At 45.0% G+C, this 20,844-nt stretch overlaps 2 protein-coding genes across 4 annotated transcripts; both read right to left on the reverse strand.

Annotated features, from left to right (window-relative positions):
• Positions 1 to 1,940: 1,940 nt before the first annotated feature.
• LOC135367142 (uncharacterized) lies at positions 1,941 to 9,788 on the reverse strand. 3 transcript variants are annotated; one of them, XM_064600260.1, is made up of 6 exons: positions 9,670 to 9,788; positions 9,479 to 9,609; positions 8,081 to 8,093; positions 4,604 to 4,629; positions 4,337 to 4,479; positions 1,941 to 2,359 (listed from the first exon to the last, which is right to left on the reverse strand). In XM_064600260.1, exons 2-6 carry the CDS (start codon positions 9,537 to 9,539, stop codon positions 2,033 to 2,035), a joined length of 570 nt encoding a protein of 189 aa, XP_064456330.1. In that variant the 5' UTR covers positions 9,540 to 9,609; positions 9,670 to 9,788; the 3' UTR covers positions 1,941 to 2,032. The 3 variants fall into 3 exon arrangements, with proteins under 3 accessions (XP_064456330.1, XP_064456329.1, XP_064456328.1); XM_064600259.1 differs by having other exon boundaries at positions 9,479 to 9,614; XM_064600258.1 differs by having other exon boundaries at positions 9,479 to 9,617.
• Positions 9,789 to 11,613: 1,825 nt separating this feature from the next.
• LOC135367144 (uncharacterized) lies at positions 11,614 to 17,984 on the reverse strand. Its single transcript, XM_064600261.1, has 6 exons — positions 17,881 to 17,984; positions 17,700 to 17,776; positions 16,008 to 16,029; positions 15,866 to 15,927; positions 13,648 to 13,883; positions 11,614 to 12,317 (listed from the first exon to the last, which is right to left on the reverse strand). The coding sequence occupies exons 2-6, from the start codon at positions 17,746 to 17,748 to the stop codon at positions 11,994 to 11,996; spliced, it is 693 nt and encodes a 230-aa protein (XP_064456331.1). The 5' UTR covers positions 17,749 to 17,776; positions 17,881 to 17,984; the 3' UTR covers positions 11,614 to 11,993.
• Between the last annotated feature and the right edge of the window lie 2,860 nt (positions 17,985 to 20,844).

A 20,844-nucleotide genomic window follows, 5' to 3' on the forward strand; every position in this document is an offset into this window, starting at 1 on the left:
CTAAGTGCACGTGCACTAAGTAAAGTGCGCATGCCACTGTTGCTACACTTATACCCTTGTCACACGGGCACATTTAGGGCCTTTTATCTCAACTGCTTTAGTAGATAGGGCAACAAGTCCGATGCCGGAGAGAGCGCGAAACAATGCTGCGTGAATGTTTTCTATGTCATTTGTGGAATTTCCAAAAGGCCTTGAGATAAGAGGTTCTGTATGTGCCCGTGTGTCAGGGGTATAAGTTTGTGTGCCTGTATCTCTCGACCTGACACTCCAGGTGACGGCTGACACGATGCAGTTTGCATCATGCTTCCACGTTTTCTTATCTTCGTCTAGTTTGCTCGAGGCAACCTGGAAGACCACGAAACACGAACGACAAGAACGACACGAACACAAGAGGAAATAAAATCTATATCACTACGAAGAAGATATTCTTAATCAATATGATTACAATCGAGATTTCAGGTTTTATTATAAAAAGTCTAATATTCCTATACATGAGAACCGTCATTGCAATAGCGGGAGGTTCTTATAGTTGTATGTAATTAACTGTGAACAGCAGAGATCTGTTGACCGGCTCTAATGTGGGCGTTGAGCTGTAAATAACATAGGTACTCAGTAAGCAATAATTGCTAGAAAGTTCATAATGACATGGGATGTTTCCCCGTGTAGCTGCAGGACCATACCCTTCTTCAAAGAGGTTAATATGAGAGGATGAATTAATGGTGAGCGTGAATGGGGGGGAGGGGGGAAGTCAGGTCGGAGTTCTGTTTAGAGGTCTTCCATTAGGCGAGTAGCTTGCACGAAAGCAAAAATGGATCAATAAGAAAGCAATAAGTGCTGTTAGTGCATTGATGTAGTATAGTGCACTATAAGTACCATTTGGTACCCCGTAGCATCCAGAAAGGATGGGAACTGTTCGCATTGTTAAAGCAAGACGATTTAATCGGCGATGCATTCGGCTCATACCCATGCCCCACGGGCAGGAAAGATGACATTAACGTCAACTGTCACTTGGATTTCGAATGGCGCCGGAATCAAGGGGCCCCGCCACCTGGCGGCCGTCACTGGCAGCCTGCAGGTGGCGGGCCCTCTTGATTCTGACGTCATTTTAGACGCGTGCAAAAGCTCCAAGCAACCATTGTCACCCCTTAGTCCTGACGACCTCTAAATAAATAACTTCTCCCTTTTTCCTTACTCGCTACACTGTCGTTGTATCAGTCGGTCTCCTGTGGTTACCATCTTTCGCACAGAACGTCGTCTACGTGTGCTGAGATCTACGCCATTCTTTTTGCAATGCAAAAAATATTAGCCAGCCCAGCTCAGTCCTGGGTCAACTTTGCAGACTCAAGACCCGGGCTCCAGTGTGTGGCCAACATGGGGACATGTGTGCCTACATGTGGCCTACGTCCACAAGGGTTGTGCTTTTTTATATTTTCAATCCTTTTTTCCTGTCTTTACTGTGTGCATTGCTGTTTTTGTATTACTTTCTTTTACAATAGGCAGTTTGTGGGCAGACCTACAAATGACAAATGCAGATTTTACGGTGTATTTTGGTTTCATGCGTGCCTGGGCCACAATCTTGCACTTCTGCCTCAGCAAAAAGAGAAACTATACTTTCAAATTTTTCACTTTGAATGGTTTGCATTGACGCTCGCCTGGAAAAGACTAAGATTTTGTTAAAATTCGAAGATCCTTATTTCAATGGTGCTCCTGCATCGCGAAATCGTAAACACCGTCTTATCGCTTCGTAGAAATCGCTTAACACCGCATATCGCGGCAGGTGCTAAACAGGCACGCCAAACACTACCCCCCTCCCCCCATCCCTCCGAGAGCGTTTGCCTGATTGACGCTCATTACGAAACTGTCAGTTATTGCAGTAGCTACTGTACAGGTGTAACGTTCTCTCTTTTTCTTTTCCAAAAAGTGGCACATCCACACAGCAGTGTTATTTTATTTTTTTAATGCGCGTGTATATTACAGAAAAAGCATCTATCTTACATATATGTTACAATAAGCTGTTGCGTTTAACGACGATTCATTCTTTCTTGAATGCTTGAACAGCAGTGGAGACGAATTCCTGTTCGGCTTCAGTGAGTTTTCCGTCCAGAGCAACACCGTCAAGAATCTGTACGCCCTCGCGCGTGAGGTCGTCGCCCAGGTTACGGACGCTCCTGCCCAGTGACGATACGAGGTCGCCGAAGTTTTCTTCTCTGAGCGACTGGGATGACAGATACTCTGCAAGCTTCTCTTTTAGGACTCCTGCCGCTACTTTTAGGACGGTTTTTTTCAACGATGGCCACGATTTCTTGAAAGCGCGTTTTATTTTCTTTCCAAGGTTTTTCCAAAATCCGTATGTGGCAGCCTACAGAAACGTGAAAATAAGATGACAATCCAAACGCATAGTCATCGAATCATCAGCTAGAAGGATTGCTCGAAAGGAACCGAGACGAGGGCTTCTGTACCGAGTAGTACATTGAATGCGGTAGAAGCCTCCGTGGGGATCGAATACGAGCAATATGTCTACCATGTCGCATTCATGCCCCACAATTCACTTGATCTTGATCGCCTAAATGGAAGTACGCTACGGTCCCGAATACCTTAGGTGCAGAGCTGTTAAACGTACCGGAAGGCAGCAGGAAGACCGTTTCTGTTTATGGCGTAGTTTAACATCTTACTGCTTGTAAACCTAGCGTAACGAGATAGAAATGTGACAGAAAACACGTACTGTTTATAATTTCCTCACAAAATTGAGGTAAATAAAATAAAATAAAATATGACTGATAAAAGAGAGAGGACGCTGACAAGCTGGTGCATACTTGAAGAAGAAGGAACCAGAGACACGGAGGAGATTGGGACGGACACAACAATTCTCAAACACAGCAAAGATTTTATTGACAACAACCCACTATATATTCAAAAACCTCCAAAGGGGAGGAAGAGGAATGAGAGAGGGTTGACTAACACAATTGCCTCGTGTGGCTATCTCTAGAGATTCACAAAGCATTCTTCGCCAGGTCACTTTTTCCTTACGCAAAACAGAGGTTTCCGCGAAGAGGGCTTCACTGTTGAATTAGTTCAACATCTCCGGGAATGTAACAACTGTGAAGCCCTCTTCGCGGAAACCTCTGTTTTGCGTAAGGAAAAAGTGACCTGGCGAAGAATGCTTTGTGAATCTGTAGAAATAGCCAGAGTCTCCTCCCAATCTCCCCTCCCAATCTCCTCCGTGTCTCTGGTTCCTCCTTCTTCAAAAAATAAAATATAATCCCCAATTCGTCATGCAACAGTGACCGATGTTCCCGACTGACTTGCAGCTTCTGATGGCTACGCAGCCGACACGTAGCCAACTTCTTTCGTGTTTTAGATCCACCGTTGTCCGCATGCAATGTAGTTTTGTACTTGACGAGCAATGCCCAGTTCGCGTGGCCACTTGGACACAGTGTTGTCCATAACTTGCGAATTTAATATCCTCAAAAACTATGAGCGCGATTGGGGAGAAAATTGTGACGTAAGAGGACTGATGATAGATTAATATTCAGAGATTACCCCTGAACTTGTAGACGGTGGCTTAAATTCGTTCTTGACTGGCGCCGTTTAAATCTTACTCGAGTCTGTTGCTTAGTGTTTTGTGCTATGAGACTTAGCATGCGCATGCGCGTACTAAGGCCTTACTACAGCAAATGGGGTAATAGACGCGTAGAAAATCAGTGCCCCCAATATTGGAAGCCGCCCGGTTCCTGCATGACGGCAGGCATCTTCTTCAGTGTGGTGAGGACGACGGTGATCACGTGCTTTCGAGAACCAATGGGGAAGACCTGGCTCTTCTGACGTAAGAGCTCGAGGTGTAAGTTTATTCAACTTCAAGTAAGTTTCTGCAAGTTTGTTCTCTTGCTCAAGTCAGGGCCTTCGTCTACGCGGGGGGGGGGGGGGTCTAATTGCCCTCTCCTGAACCCTCTGAAAGCGGGGCCAGAAAGACACAGTTCGGGCAGCAAGAATGCGGGGAGGGGCAAAAATTTCACGCTTGTCCCACCGGAGGTCCACACCCCGACCCTGGCTCAAGGGCTTCTGCATCGCCAACTGCAACACGCGGGAAAATATTTTTCCTTGATACTCCGGCGTGGAGTACAATGCGTTCATGATCTAATGACTCCCATCAATCGAAATGTCACAACGCTTTTAAGCCACACATATGTTTCGACATCAACTGGCATGTGATTTTTCAATCACGCGGACGTATTGCTTGTTTTTTTTCCCTTTTTTACTGTAGCTGTAGGAAGTCAAACATAATCCTATTACACAGATAAGCGCAATATTTATTATGTTAAGCAGGCTATGCACTTACACTTCTCTCCTCCTGTGCAAGTTGTTCCAAGTCACTACCTAGCTGGCTCAGCACGAATCCTGTTCTTTGTGCCAGTACGCCAACTTCTTTCGTTTTCTCCTCAGCGATGTGTTCCACTACAGCAGCCGCAAACCCCTTCTCTTCTGTTTTCAAAGTAAAGTTAAATATTCTTTAGAAATAGTTGCGTCTTTGCAGTGTGTTCGCACGTGCACGTACGTGCACGCGCTCGAGAAAGCAGAAAACACTGACAAACAAAAAGGTTCTTACCACCTCTGTCTTCTTCGAGACGTGGCCTGGAACACGTGTCAACAACGTTGAATTAAAATCAGGATCGCGCATACACTACACATGTTTTAACAACTGTGGTATTGGCCCTCAGCTTCCGTGTTGTTGCAACAATGCAGCGGCAGCGTTGTCAGGACGTTAAACATTGCGCCCTGTGTGCTACCATTCAGCGCTTGTTAGACAACTCGCTGGTGAGCGAAACTGTTGAACGAGCAATCCAGTGTGCCGTCTACTAAGCCTATACATTTTCCTAAACACACATTTTCAGCTATCAACAAGCTCTTCAAGTGGCTGACAAGAATTGATTGGACTGATGGATTGATCGTGTCCACTCCATCTTTGCTCTCACACAGGTTACTGCTGCCGATCGGCAACAACAAAGGGCTGTTTAGCCCGGTTCTTAGAGCTACTGTAAAGCAGCACCGATCAAATGTCATTTACTGCGACTATTCGATAGTCCAAGCCACCAGGACAAAAACTGCGCAAGTTTCATCCCCATCGACGGTGCAATTAATTAGAAAATTACAATTAAAGATTACGGGCAACACTGTACTAGGTATTCGAAATGAATCCATACTCCTGATACATACAGCGGCAACCACATTGCATGCGTACAACACTGGGCCCGACATAACAATCCACCATAAAATCCGCCCCTGCAATCCACACAACGATCCACATCTGAGGATAAACGAACTGAAATGAAATGCTGAGCCGTTGAAAAAAATGTGTCAGACGTTCAAGAAGCCGGGACTTGTTTGTTCACAGAGGTTCACAGAGAGAGTTTATTCGTTTGAAAAAGGCCGCGAACAGAAGGAGCGCGCAGGCGCAGCAGAGAAGTAGGGACAGCCACCATCGAGCAGCGGCCAGCCCTGGGTTACTTCGCAAAAAACACTGTTAACAGCTGTTTCACAATGCATAGGTAAACAGGAAAACTAATAATATGGTTACTAAAATAACGAAGTTCCGATGTAATGATGTGTAATACCAATCCTCAGTGTTGCCCGTTGTACAGGTGGTTGTTTGACACCAGGCGTCGCACCACTCCACTACGCCGCAGAGCCATATATTAAAAGGGAGTCTGGCCATTGGGAGGAGTCACAAAAAGAGGCTCGACCTGTCAATCACAGTTTCGCTCCTCTGATTGGTTTGCTTTTTACCAAGGCGGTCGCCATGACACCATACTGCCACCTAAAACGGCGACGAAAACAAACACAGTGAAGCGGGGATTTCGTGACAAAAAATTTTCACAGACTATCCTGATTTTACGCTGCAAATGTACATCCTAATATAAGTTTCTCGGAAATCAGTTTCAACTTATGCTCATCCATCGATATCTAACTGAAAATAATACGTTTTGTCGCCGGTGTTAGGCCTAGTGAGCACGGCGATCACAACGGAACCATAAGAAAAACGGCGCTGTGCTGTACAATCTTATATTTAATTGCTGGATTTCATAGATATAAACATTCTTGCCTCTTATATTCCAACTATTCATGTGGATTTGTTTAAAAATCATACCGACAACAGAATGTGTCCCAGCCGCCGGCAGCGGTACAACGACGGAAGCAGACGACAATTCCTGACGTGCCTTACGCTCCCTAGGTGGCGCTCATCAAATTTGCACCAACAATCCACTACTTTTGCAGATTACGAGATGCATCCATGTCAATCCCATCCAATCCATTTGCCACCCAAATAGGCGCTGCCCATGTTGGATAAGGGGGCATTTAGTGGGGATAAGCTGATTGATAGTGCTTCATATTTCAAGACTTCATTGGTCGGAAAGCTGAAAAAGTGGGTGGATCTTCAGGTATAGGCATGACCCATTAATGGCCAGACTCCCTTTTAATATACGGCTCTGCTACGCCGCATATTTCATGACAAATTAAAAATATTTATTGCGCGTTGTCGGTCGTATGGTCCCGCATATGGTATTTAGAAGCAGCGAAGCCTCTCGCCACGTCAGCGGCATATCATGCTTGTCTACTGCTTTACAGTACCTTTAAGGTTCGTTTCCGACAAAATTGTGCCTCCTTTCAAGCTCGGGACATTAGCTTCCCTATCGAGCGTGTCTGCCATGTGTGACGGCTGCGCGGCATAGTCGCGTTGTGTTCTTAAATGGGGGCGTTCTTAAAGACCGTTCTATACGATTTCGAAACTGAGGTATCATTTTGTTCCTCGTTGGCGGGTCACCAAGGTATCGAAAATTTCACGCGAGATAGTGGCGCGTGCTGTGCCTGCTATTCAACCGAACGCATGACAAGCAGACGCCCCATGTTCAGAGTGTGTCGGAATTTCCTTTATGAAAAAAGGCGAAAATATCACTCCTCCACCACCAATCAGAACATGACATTGAAAAGGGGGATGTCGTGACTGTCCGCACGGCGCTTCCCTTTCTCCTCTAACCGCCGCCCTCTCACTCCTCCTGCTATAGAGTGACGTCATGCTGGTCTTGTTGTCGCCTTTACCTACTGTAGGAGTGGTTTTTTTCGCGTGGAATTATTTTTCGCGTTTTTCGCGCACACCTCCAAAATCGCGAATTTAAGTTCCCGCGAATAACTCTGGCCATATGAGGGCGAAAATCGTTCGGCGTTCGACGCTATACCGCGACTACCTGACCCTTTCTACTCCATGTAGCGTAGGCAGTTTAAGCAAGCGCAGAAGATTGTTTTATCCCATCAGGCAAGATGAAAAGAAATGAAAATTCATCATGCTTTTGTTACTCCTATAAACGCTTTGCACTATACATGCAATATACCACTATACCACGAAGCCAGAACATGCCTTTCCCCGCATTCTCAAAACCAGCTTGATACTACTACATCTCAACCGAACTGGTCAGTGCCCCGAGGGATAATTAATAATAAGAACTGCTAAAATAAACTGGCTAACTTGCACACGGCCAGTACTATGGCCTCCTACAGGGTCCCTAAAGGCCATTTGACAGGGCCTTTCCTCCCATCTCTGTGAGGAGAAGAAAGGAATAGACCTAGAATGCCGCAATCCACGTTAACAACGGATGTCTTAGTACGTGCCCAAATATGCCCGAGTATTGACGGCGGCACGATATGCAAGAGCAAAGCACTCCCGGAAACCTGTGTCGCGAATTTAAGTTCTCGCGAATCAATCCTCAAAGCAGCTCTGCTCGAAAACGCGAAAATATTTTCCACGCGGAAAAAACCACTTCTACAGTAATTTATACGCGTATCTCGGACGACGAAATTAGCCAACTAGGTTGTCGATCAGTGCCGAACGTGGTAGCATCTGATACATAGGTGGGTTTCCGCACGCGATAGTCCTTTCTAATGCGTTGATGATGGTGATAGTGGTTGAAGAAAGCACGGAAGCCACATTGAAGACTCCCTCTCCGTTGGGAATATACGGCATAAAATGTTTCAACCACACGAAAGCGCTGACTCGACTATGAATATAATATGAGGGTTCATGGATACTTACGACACAACTGCACCTGCAATAAATAGAAACAGGAGACATTCTCAATTAGCTGTCAGTCAAAACATCCTATAGGGCTGATGTAGCCCACATGGTTGACAAAGTTTGACAACAACTGAAGTAAAAGGGCAGATCTTCAGGTGCTAAAAGTAGCTTCATATCTGACATCTAATGTTTCGCGCATAATGGGGTAGAGTACTGCTCCTCTCTAGTGGTGAATCACCCCTGGTCATAGTCACTAATAATAATAATTGGGGTTTACGTCACGAGACAACTGCGATCGGTCATAGTCATGATTTATTTGTTGTTCCATTCGCTGTGTTTTAAAGGTACAAATTAAATAATTTAAAAATGCAGAAGAAAAACGAGTTTTACTACAAGAGACGCTGTTTACCTATCACTCTAAGGGAAAAAGGAGTACTTTTACTCCTTTTGGGGACTAATGCGTTGTCACAAAAAATAATCCCTTTCGGGAGTAAATGCACAGGAGTAAATGAATGTCACAGAGTGGGGACTGCATTTCACGCGCTGTTCTAAGAGTCCCAGGTACATAATGCGTGTGCATGGATGAAAATACTTTGAAGCAAACCGTCAACCGTAATATATCGGACTTCAAAGTGATGCATAGGCAAGGTGACCGATACTGATGGGACGGAGGCACACTGTAGGTGAGAGGTGCACTAGAGTGGTCTTTCTGCGAGGCCCGTTTCTTGAAGAAAGCGCACGAGGCCGCGAGTTTTTGAAAGTCGTTCCGCATGGTGATGGTGGTGGTGGTGATGGTGAAAGGGCTTGCCGTTGTCGGCCTCACGTATGTGGGCAACGTCACGACTGACGCCCTGGGTGACGCATGGTGAACTTCACTACATGGCACGCACGCTCCTAGCCAACCATGATCCCGAATGACAACGTTCTCGTCTCTGATTTGTTAAAAACGGGAGGCCTAGCCCATTTTGTAGCCGGGCATAATAGATACATAATAGGCTCCGTCTCTCGTTATCAGCAAATCATGGGCGAGAACACTGTCATTCGGAAAGATGGTTGGCTAGGAACATGCTATGTGCTGAATATACGCACCTATGAAATTCACCTATGCGGAAGGTGTCACAGAAAACACGCTCAAATCGCCCTGTTTGGAGCCGACACAGTCGGCGGGCTCGCCTGGTACAGTTCACAGCTCCTTTAAGGCACCTACGCCGAGGCGTGCTTTTGAATGCGGAGCAATTCGTTAAAAACTGACTGGTAGGAATGACAAGTCATTTCCCAAGTTCATGCATTCGGCGACGAAGACTATTCGCTCTCATGCAGATTTTAGGTCACGTGGTAATTAGTGGACCAGTCAATCACATGGACCTCAGAAAGGTTCCATCAAGACACGACAGAAAAGCAATAGTATCCACTCACATTGTGCAACGGCCGCCAATAGGAGCGCAAGACATGCAATGAGTGTTGTCTTCGATGTCATCTTAAGGTCGCTTCTGCAGGACCTGTACTGTCTTCACAGAATCTTGTCCAGTTGCCTCCAGCGGGTGAAACTGCGCTGCTATATATATTGCCAGCGGCAAATTAAAGTACGGGGAGGCGCGGCTGCTTACCTGGTAATTCCTGAACGTGTGAACAATGTTATCTACTTAGAATCACTCCACTGTCCAGAGAACCATGTGACGGTTCCTAAGAAATGTTTTCACTTTAGAATAGTTTATATCTCTCGGTTGTCGTATCTCTCTGCCTCCTCGTTCTGTTGGCGTTGGCCTATTCATTCCGCGTATTAATAACACAATATTATCACAATACAAGGCGCCACGATCCCCCGAATCCCGTATCTCTCGACCTAGCACCCCAACTGACGGCTGGGCACATGCAGTTTGCGTCATGCTTCCACGTTTTCTTATCGTCGTCTGGCTCGCTCTAGACAGCTGTTGACCGACGCTAAAATGGGCGTTGAGCAATAAATAAGTTGGGTAGTAAAATGGGGAGTAAGCAATATGTACTGTTAGAACATCGATGCAATAATGTGAAAATAAATCACACACACACAGACACCTGATGCTGTATAGTGCAACATAAGTCCCTCCCTTTCTCCCCAGACCGTCCCCCTCTCGCTCCTCCTGTTAGGAGTGACGTCAATGGTCAACCAGTGACGTCAAGGTGGTCTCGTTGTCGCGTTTACTTATATTATATATACGCGATTCTCACCGCATACCTGAGGACTGGTTGGTGTCCAAAGTGATACCGGTACACAAGACCGAGGATAAGCTCTTAGCTACTAATTACCGTCCTATATCACTTATCGGCACGTGTTGCAAACTACTTGAACATGACTACATGTCTGGTGAATATTCTGCGGGGATGTCCTTCGTATGAATACACGGTTATAGTGCTTAAAAACACTACGGATTAATTCAGATGGCACCCGGATTAAATTGACTGCCATCTAGATTTTTTCAGGTGGTGGCCGGATTGAACTAAATGGCGCCTGGATTATTTCTGACGGCACCTAGATTATTAATTCAGATGGCACCCGGATTAAATTGACTGCCATCTAGATTTTTTCAGATGGCGCCCGGATTGAACTAAATGGCGCCTGGATTATTTCTGACGGCACCTAGATTAAGATGGCACTTGGACTAAAATGGGCGGGAAAACCTGTAGACGCAATATTTTTAGATCTATCTAAGGCGTTTTACCGCGTACCACATCACCTGCTCCTGCTTAAGTTGCGCTATATCGGCATTACCCCCGGTCTTGTGTCTTGGATTGAGGCTTAACTGACAAACAGGAAGCAATATGTTGAAATTAATGAACACCGCTCTGGGAGTTTGTGCATGTATTATCTGATGTATCTCAAGGCTCAGTTTTGGGGCCATTGTTGTTTTTAATTTATATCAACGACGTTGCCTCAGATTTAAGCAGCTCAATTACTGTAATGCTGTTCAGATGACTGTGTCATTCGTAGACGTGTTAGTACAAAACCCGATCGACTTGCTCTCAATGAGGCGTTTTGTAACCTCTCAGAGTGGTGTCTGAGGTGGGAAATGGGAATTAATTTTGATAAAACGGTAGCATCCCAATTTACGAATAAAAGACAGCGAATGAGATTCCAATATTCAGTTGGTGCCAGATGTATTCAGACAGTTAAAGAAGTAAAGTAATTGGGTCTAATAATCTCCTCCAATCTCAAATCGGATAGGCATAACGATTATATTTCTGGTAAGGCCTTTAAGACGTTGTGTTTCTTGCGAGTTGTGTTTTTTATCAGAGGTTTCTCGATCAATGAAACTAAGTGCTTATAGCACACTAATCAGACAGTCCTAGAATATGCCTCGATTGTCTGGAACCCTTACCGCACGGACATCAAAAATTGAAAAATGTTTACTATGAATAATACTTGTCGAGAATAACGTACCCTGAATAGTGAATAGTGATACTTGCGTGTAGTGCTGGCAGTGGTGCCAACTATTTATTTAGTTTCCGCTACTTACCTCACTAAATGTCAATGTATTGCACTCAAGCAATTCATTTTCCTTCACGCAAGTAAGTGTAAGAATCAATACTCCTTTTATTTTATTCACAAATACAAGACTAACAGTTAAATAAGAATCTGACAATGGGGCAACCCGGACATCTCTCGTACACATATCATATCAAAACAGAACCTCATTTACAGAACTTCTTCCTGCAGAAGCCATGACTCACTTTTTAATTTTTTTTAAATATTGACTATAAGGTCGTGATATTTTTATTACGAATGTTTACGGAAGAACCTCACGTAAACTCCCTTGAAACTAAATTTTGTCAAATTTAAGCTCAGGAACAGTTCTTTGGGTCTCCTGTCTCGTAGTGTTGACAAAATGATCATTCTGTGCTTATTATGTGATCTCCGCTTCCAGCTTGTAGATGCGAGCCATATCGTTAGCCGTTACTTGCTACCCAAGGCAGACGCAATGCGTCTCACGAACTTTTTTTCATTCGATGTCAGCTGGTATTCGTCAAGTTTTGAAAGAAGACCGAGACTGCGGGCCGTGTCCTTGATGCTTTCCCCTGCTGATCCAATGAGTTCGGCAACCTGGAGCACAGCTTCATCGTGCGTCGAAGGTTTTTGAGTTCCGGTAAAGTCACGAACAATATCACTCACAAACTTCACAGCCTGAACCTCAGCGGTGGTGTTCCCAAATTTTCTAATGCCATCGGCGTACTTCTTAATCTTGTCGGAGCTGTAACGGATCGGACCGAGGACAATAGCCTGAAAGCAAGTTAACTTCAGGTCAATGGAAATAATCCATAGATTGAGAAGTTACCCGTCAAAAAGAACTCGTTACGAGTTAGGTTACCGTGTGAAAAATGTAACTAAGTTAATAACAAAGTTCTTCAGCCTGAAATGTAACTCGCAGTTACGGAGGTACTTAAAAAAGAGAACGAGTTACTTCCAAGTTACTTCGGACACAAAATAGGGCTGAACAAGCGCGCATGAACAGTTGAGTTAGACCTTGAGTTGCCTGCGGAGGAGTGCAACACGCTTAGATCGTTTTCTTTGATGTCCAGCAATTCGAACGCTGTGCGTCTTATCCCAATGGTTCAGCTTCATTTCAATAGCAGCGATTCTTAATTCCTGAATAGAATACTGTCATTGGTTGAATATCACGTTTTATGGCATAAAATGCCATGAAAGAACCGGAGAGAAAGCAAGAAAATATGTGGACGCGAGTGAAAAGCGAACTAAAAGTAACTTGGTACTTAGCTTAAGTTACTTTGACAAAGTTACCTGAAAAAGAAACGAGTTCCTCTGAGTTACCACCCCGCAGATCCGGCTCTACCCTTGACTATCTCTACGAGAGACGCAAACTGCTTCACATAGCCCAACCGAACCTTCCGGACACAGCAGTTATTCATTTGGTTGTGCATGGACTACCAAAGAACATGCAGACGCAAGTTTTGGTGAGAGCGCCAACAACCGTTGAGAGGCTCCTTTTACTGCCTTAAGGATTTTAGCACCCGACAGCACCCCTCACGACCCACGGATACTGCAGTTCGTCCCCGCACAACTGCGACACCCCTCCGAAGGACGGAACCAGTAGACAAGCCTCAAGTAAAGGACTGTGTTAGTCCCGGCCAACTGAATACTGCGACAAGCGACAATCTCCAGACTACACACGGAGAGAATTTAAACGAATAAACGAGGGTGCGCAGTCCCACCCGACGATACCAAAGGAGACTGTTTTTCTTCTTCACACTAATCTTTTGTTCATCAAAGTCATCGTGAATGGCTAGCCCATTAAGGTATTCCTCGACACAGGAGCGTCCATTTCTATCATTAACACACAAAAAGTCAATCCTACTTTCCTTTTTCTACCTTTCCTTTCCTCTACCTTTCCTCTACCATCTCAGGAGAGATGAAGCTCAACTGGGGGAGAATTGTAAGTGAGCGGTGCCGGCAGAGCGGAGAAGAGAAGGTCGAAGAGAGGTTGATAATAGAATAGAAATAAACAGTTGGGGACAGCAAAGTCTTACAACAGTTGAACGGGCACAGTAAATGAAGTGCCTTTCTTAACGGCAGTTTAGTCCATAATACTCACCATGATTTCTAGCTTTCGTTTCACATTCCTCGCGGTTGTTTTAGCTGTGTTTCCTATTTTAGTTACGAGTTGACCGATCCTGTTCAGCTCCAGAGCTCCGAGTTGGTAGCTGGCCTTCACGAAAGGAGGCGCCTTTGGAATGCTTCCTTGACTCTCTACAACATAGTCCTTGAGCGACTGGATCCTCTTATCCACAGCGTCTTTCATTTTCGTAATTACCGCAGCGTGGGCGTTATCTATAAGACATAAAGGAAAGAGTTCGTATGGGTAAGACACGAGACGGAAGACAGATTAAGTGCATCTAAGACACTCTGGGCACAATACGCAATTATGGAGTCACTTTTTTCAGGTTAAATGCCTTTCTCAGATTCGGTGGGGGAAAATCTCACGTTATTTTTAAATATGTAATTCCAGGAGAAATCGGGCGATAATTGTGCCTCCGGGTGTCATCGGGTGTTTTTGTTTCTCCTCTTATCGGTTAATTCCTTTCCTAATCTTTCTTCTTGTTCTTTTCTTTTTTGTGACCTACCAGCGCTAATCCCCGAGGGCACTGACAGTGCTGATACACATGGGTGTATTGCTGGGAGCGTAAGTGGCCCATTCTTACACGTGGCGACCTTTGTCTGTCTTCGGTGGAAACGTCACTTGAGGATTTCATAGTGATTGGGATTCGGAGAGAAATCAGGTTTAACCCGAATTGGTTGGAGGTCACTTTCGCGGGAATAACTGGGAGGAATCGGGTTTAATCCGAGAAAGTCATTCCCTATACACAGTGTAGTCCAAATCCCTAGGCAGCCGTTCAACGTTCGGCGTAACATAGAAATCCTATCAACAATCAAACTACTACCACTTTTCTCTATGGGCTAACTAATAAGACTGCCTCACTATGACCTGGAAAACGCTGTTTAACACCGTTTTCCCGCGGACGCCGCCATATTGAAAGTGCAGCGCCGTCTAGCCGGGTGAGCACGTTGAACAATGTTTCCCGCCCAAGTGAGAGAGAAGAAAGGCACACGAGCCGTATGCTTCCTCCCTGGTATATGGCTTTCCTCCTTGCTGGCTTGGTGAGGCTGCAAAAGCGCTGGGTGTGAGGTTGGCTGGGGAACGGTGCATACGTATGTACATGTTAAATGTCATGCTAGGCAAGCCTGAGCGATGGGCAAGAACACGTAAACAAACACAAACTTCTTGCCCATCGCTCAGGCTTGCCTATCATGGAATTTATCCACCAGCTAGCCTGCATTTACGCCATTCTGTCAATGTTAAATGTATCATTTGACTACTCCGCCTTATGACAACATGGGGCAAAATTATTATTTCGCATGCTATGCCATTACTAGTGGTTCATCCAGCGCAGCGTATATACAAGTACGCATTGCCTACCCTGTAGCTATGTTTTGAGAAGAAAAAACAAAGACACCCGCGGGTCGGACACCATTCCAGCCGACGAAGCTGTGTCTATTGCAGGGTACATGCAAACTTTAAATGATAATGATTTGAATGAGAGAATGATTTGAAATAATAAATTTGAATGAGAGTCGTCATCAGGAATCACGCCTCACCACCATGTTCATCTGCAGAAGGGTTCTCCCTCAAGACACAGAACAGAAAAATTGTTAGAAAAAGAGATAATAGGAAAGATACGGAAGTTTAGTCGTGCTTGTGTACCCTTGCCTCGAGCAAGGCGTTGTTAAGTAATAGCAATAGAGGAAACGTCACATAGAGTAAACAAGGCTTGATCGCTCCAACGACTTGACGTCACTGAGAGTCCGCCAGTCAAGGCGATTCTTCTGCGGCCGTAGCTATGGAGACGACCTGCCATCAGTCACGTGGCTAGCCATTTGTAGTCACAGAGAGCCTGTGTTTGAAATCGCCCGCGGTGACTGGTGGTGGTGGTGGTGATGATGATTGTGAAATGGAAACTGAAAGGGTGATGGTGAAAGAGGAAAGGGCAACTGGCTGGACTAGACGACATCCCGACTCCTTGTGTCTTCGTGATGGCGAATGACGAAGATGAGGCACCAAACAGAATTTCATTATGTGGATGGTATTACAAGATATCGAATATGGCGATAAGAAATACGCATATAGTTTCATAAGCAAAACACTATAATTTTAGAACACTGTACAGAAACATTCTTCATGAAGATGTACTGGTGTGTGCGGCTCTGAAGTACCAAAGGTAAAGTTTTCATGAGTACTTGTTATCACGGCTTACCTGGAATACCGAGAGAAGACGTGGTCACATTGATTGACGAAGGTGATGTTACTGTTGTTGACCTACAAATATGACACTTAGCCACTCAAATGTTTATTTTATATACGCTCCTATATATAATAGGTATAAAGCCCCTACTCACTCAGGTTCCACTGTCGATGATGCTGTAAAAATATAGAGAATGTGAAGGAGTCAAAGCGTTAGTAATGGACATACGTTTCCTTGTGACTTGAACGTGAAAGTGTGTGTCTAGCAACCCTTCAGTGATTGTTAGCCTTTAATGATTACAAACACACAGATAGTGCCTTTCTACATCACCGTTCTCTTACGGCAAGACACCAACGCGGGAATTCTTCAGTGAGTTCCCATAGCGAGGACACTTACAAGAACAAGAATACTGCTTTCTAGCGTTAAAATTTTCACCAACGGTTGCCTGCAGCTGTTAACATCGAAGATTGAACACTACCTGAAAGTTTGTCGAATTGACACTTGTTACGAAACTGCACAGAGTTGTGTACTTTATAACATTATATCCTTTGAGTGCGATAACGTCAATGGGGCATCAGTGCTATGTTCCTGGCCTAACTGCATGCAGCACGTCCAGCTCAGGTGGTTTGTCTCTTCCATGTTCTAACTCCTTGTCCGCGTCTATTGCTGCAGTGAGCCGATATGAACTTGTACCAACTACCGCGCTTTGTCCCTCTTGTGCACGTCCAGCTCTTTTTTCTGTCCTGCATTTTCTATTGGACACTGGTCTCCTTCAGACGCTTTCGCTGGAATTCATGCCGGAATTACATGATGATGACGATGATGACGATGGTGGCGGTCAGGACGATGCTTGAAGCAGACGTACGGTAAGAGAGAACGATGGAGGAAGTATGCTAAGTACTGACTTAAATGAACTTTCGTGCCTTTGTGCACTGACGTCGTCTCGTCACCAGGGGTCCATGCGTCAGTAATGTGGCGGCTGTTGTGTCTGTGTGGCGTCTGGGTCTACGGAATGTTAACTGTCGTACGTAACTTCGGAAGTGACGTGGATGGGCACGTCTCGTTGTAGTACCGAGGACTTGAATGTATTAGTCTCACTATTCACCTATTACCTTGTCATTTCATGCCTCAAACGGACGTGAGAAGCTTATTTAGTGATTCTAATATTGACCAGTGTAGCCTGATGTAATGAGCTACAAATTAAGTAGCAACTGCGCTCAACAACAGAAAAATTGATGACGGTGAATGGGGAAATTCGCGAATTCGCTCGCTCATCTGCACTGCATGCACTTTCTTGATGTTGTGCTTTGAGTTGTACTTAGAGTCGCATAAAGGCAAGCATAACCTTAGTGGATACAATGCGTCCGCAGAGAGCTAAAGAGAAATCACATAGACTGACAAATATTAGCTCGCCTTATGTTACAATGTCTAGTGTTAAGCAAATCTGCAAGCTAAACGCTGCTTAATGGAAGGTAAGCTAACCCCATGCATTTTGGTGGACGAAAGGATAAAACATCTGGAATGTAATTTTATCTACGCACCCTATGGGGTTATGAAATGTATTTTATCATGATCTGTACAAGGGTAAACTTTCTCTCTGGTCATGATGGACAGTGACAAGACAGACAGTCCACATGAGGAGCTCAAGTAGTATACGTATTGTCAGATAAAGGTACACGAAACTATCTTATCTCAAATGCCGATTTCAAAAGAACAATTATCAGTGACTAGCGAATAAGGTTAGCTGAGGTCAACATGGCAATTGCTGAAATCGGTAACAGTATACTATAACTGGAGATATTACCTTTCCCCGTACGACAAAAGAACAACAAGTGCAAATACTCACACGCTAACATTGCGAAGGCAAGCACGAGTACTGCGTGTAAAACCTTCATTCTTCCTGTTCAGCGTTACTTGCCTAACCTGGAAGGTATAAAGGTCATTTCTCGAAACAGTGCCAATGAGTTACACGAGATAAAAAACTCAATAATTTACGGTAACATAATACAGTAAAACAAGTGGTTTACCTGAGCTTAATCCTCGTAGATGGAAAGTGCGTTGTGAATAAGGTTGAGTATGAATGGCCAGTAATGCCGGTTCTCGTGATCATTGGGAGATAGCTCCTCTAAGATGTATCTCCATGGAGCTGGCATTGAAAAGATAAGCTGTTGCAGGGTCTTTGTGAGCAGACACGCTCTCCAGATTAGATATTAGATTTACATCATTGTTCTCAGTATTCTTGCTTGACCAATCTCCTTCAGCTAGTCTATTGTAATACACGGGGTGTTTCCTTTTTTTCTTATCTTCTTTGTTATTTTTTTGCTGCACCGGATTTTTCAGCTAAAAAAGCTATGAGAGCAGCATAGATATCGTTACCATTTTTTTCTTTCTACTTCTAGTCTAGTCTAACCTACCGTTTTTGCGGTCGGATTTTTCGACCAGGTGATCCCCTCGGAGTATGTAACTACAAGGCGATTAATTACCCAACATTCAGTAATTTGCTCTTTCATTAGGGTATTTCGTGCAAAGTAGTGAGATAGCAGAATGGAAGACGATCCTCGTTGAAAGCCATTTTGTTTTTGTTTTTGTTTTTTATTTTGAGACGAGCACGTACGTTGATATACCCACCGCTATCATACAGCTGCTCACAGAGCGTTTTTTTTAAACGATCTGATGCACCTAAAAAAAAAAACATCAGCTTGTATAGTGGAAGGCCGTTGACATCAAGAGCAATTTTAGATACAAACGTGTGTAAACGACGTAAACAATGAGAGTTAGCCGAGGCAGGACACGAGTTCCTTAATATGTGTCCGTGCCTGCCTCTTGTGAATGTGTTATGTGGAGGTTCGAGAAATGTCGGATCGGGTAGTGTAAATACGAAACACATGTAATATAAAGAATTAAACTTGAAACCAGTCGCAGTGCTGTTTGGTTTGTTGGTTGTTTGCTAGAGAAAAGAAAAAGACATGGAGTTGTTGCCCCAACTCTACCTTGGGCCGGCTACTCCAGTGCGCTTATGGTAGCGAAGCCTGTCTACCAAGGAGTCTAAAAGGATGTTTGTTCCACAAAAGTTCTAACGAAAGAGACCACATGGTATGAAACATGTCGATGTGCCGCTGGCCAGTCACCGAGTACCTCCTTGAGGTTAAGAGGGCTGTTGTCGTGTCTGACCAAGGCATCCAGGAGAGCTTCTCCACTTGCCGTGAATCGCTCGCAGATGAGCAGTGTGCTCGATATGTGAGGTGTGGATGAATCCAGTGAAGCACTGACGTCGGTAACCGTACGTTCAACCAATCAAGTTTTACTAGTCGGGTTCGCAGAAGACCAAGAGTAGGTCTCGCGTAGGAGCCGGTGAAATAGACTTTCTGTGTGAGCGCCGGCTGGTGAGCGTTCAGTGCAAGACGATCGCCTACTTCGTTGCCGCGGACGCCCACATGACCCGGCATCCACTGTAGCCGGATGTCGTGGCCTTTGTCTAGAGCTGCGGTGTGCGCGTCGCTGATGTCTTGGACTACAAGTGAAAGGCTGCTGGTTTCCTTCGCTGTACGAAGTGCGGTTAAGCCACTTTTAGAGTCACTGAGGTCGCAGAGGCATATCTTCACGCTCTTTGTCAGGATGCGACGTAGGTAAGTTTCTCATGTCGCAAATAGAGCATGAAGGACGCGTAAGTGGTACGCCAATATCGAATGAGAGACGCGTGAAGCCCAAGCACAGAGTGGCATGTAGCTCTCCGTCGTGTCCCGCAGAGATAACGGGAAACGTTAACCCTAACCCTAGCGTCAGCTCGATCTTCCAGACTTCAGCATTCCAGGATAATCTACGGTCAAGGATGATCCCGAGGAAGCGATGGTGAGATACTCGTACTACGTTGGTTCCATTTATGTGCAAGGTGAACTTTGTGAGGTGTTTCCAGGTTAAGGGACGATATACAGCCTTTTCCTTGGAGATCGCTATCGCATGTTGTGTTATGTATTGTGCTGCATTGTTAAGCGCACAATGAAACCTGGTTTACAGCGCCGGCCATTGTCTAGCGGATGTCTTAACCAATATATCGTCTTCATAAATACGGAGATGCACACCCCGGGGGCAGAACCATAGGTAGATCTGCGAGCACGAGATTAAATGAAGTCGCCGTGCTCTTGCTCTTTAATCTGCTGACTCGTATTATTATTATTTATTTTCTAATATCTAATTGTACCTGGAATCCTATAGCAACAACAACAATAGATGATGACCATGAGATGGTGTGCTTCACCGTGATTGTGCAGTACCCTGCCCCATTGCACAGGGAACATTAGAGTAATTTTATCCTGTCTGTACATATTTTTCGTATTGTAATCCCACTGCTACTTTTCTCACATAGTAGACAGGCAACCGCGTCGTCGCATCGGGATTTGATTTGGAGAGTTATCGCTGTAATCATAAATACTTGCCTTTCTAGCAACTGAACAACGAAAAGATACACGACTTGTGGGTCATCGACCATTCCAACGGGCAATGTCACATTGGGGGAACGAATGACGCGAATCACATATACTCACAACATACCGTTTCCTAACAACGGTGTGCTTAGCGCAGTGCAGTATAGTTGGGCATGAGGTAACCTTGCCGAATACTGCGGCAGAAGATATTCTTCTCACTGGAGGCCGATATGGAAGGTCGCATGCTTTCTGTGATAACTAATTCGTCCAGACTTCCCAAGTCCCACGATAAGAAGGAACTTAGACTAGCTTTCTCAACCACGGCTCAACCACCATACCAGTTCACGACAACATGCAACTGCAGGCATTGCAAGCATTATGCGCTGGGACGCCGTCATCTTCGATCGCTTCTGGTGTCATCAGCGAAGATAGCGAATCAACTGCTGTTCGACAGCTCATGATGGAATGGTTGGATTCACCGTGTAATGGCTGTCGTGGGTCGATTACGCATCACGGGAGCTACCGTCAAAAGTGTGTGTGCCTCAGCACTCACTTAATGGAGGCACTGAA

This window comes from Ornithodoros turicata, chromosome 8, assembly GCF_037126465.1.
Source record: "Ornithodoros turicata isolate Travis chromosome 8, ASM3712646v1, whole genome shotgun sequence".
Lineage (NCBI taxonomy): Eukaryota > Metazoa > Arthropoda > Arachnida > Ixodida > Argasidae > Ornithodoros > Ornithodoros turicata.

What these genes read in the sequence shown, in the direction of transcription:
- LOC135367142 (XM_064600260.1), bottom strand. Translation starts at nt 9,539, where the DNA reads ATGACATCGAAGACAACACTCATTGCATGTCTTGCGCTCCTATTGGCG. An exon ending in TCTCGAAGAAGACAGAGGTG is followed by an intron (nt 4,480 to 4,603) that starts GTAAGAACCTTT and finishes CTTTGAAAACAG; the next exon opens with AAGAGAAGGGGTTTGCGGCT. An exon ending in TTGCACAGGAGGAGAGAAGT is followed by an intron (nt 2,360 to 4,336) that starts GTAAGTGCATAG and finishes ACGTTTCTGTAG; the next exon opens with GCTGCCACATACGGATTTTG.
- LOC135367144 (XM_064600261.1), bottom strand. Translation starts at nt 17,748, where the DNA reads ATGAAGGTTTTACACGCAGTACTCGTGCTTGCCTTCGCAATGTTAGCG. An exon ending in TCATCGACAGTGGAACCTGA is followed by an intron (nt 15,928 to 16,007) that starts GTGAGTAGGGGC and finishes TCATATTTGTAG; the next exon opens with GTCAACAACAGTAACATCAC. An exon ending in AACGAAAGCTAGAAATCATG is followed by an intron (nt 12,318 to 13,647) that starts GTGAGTATTATG and finishes ACTTGCTTTCAG; the next exon opens with GCTATTGTCCTCGGTCCGAT.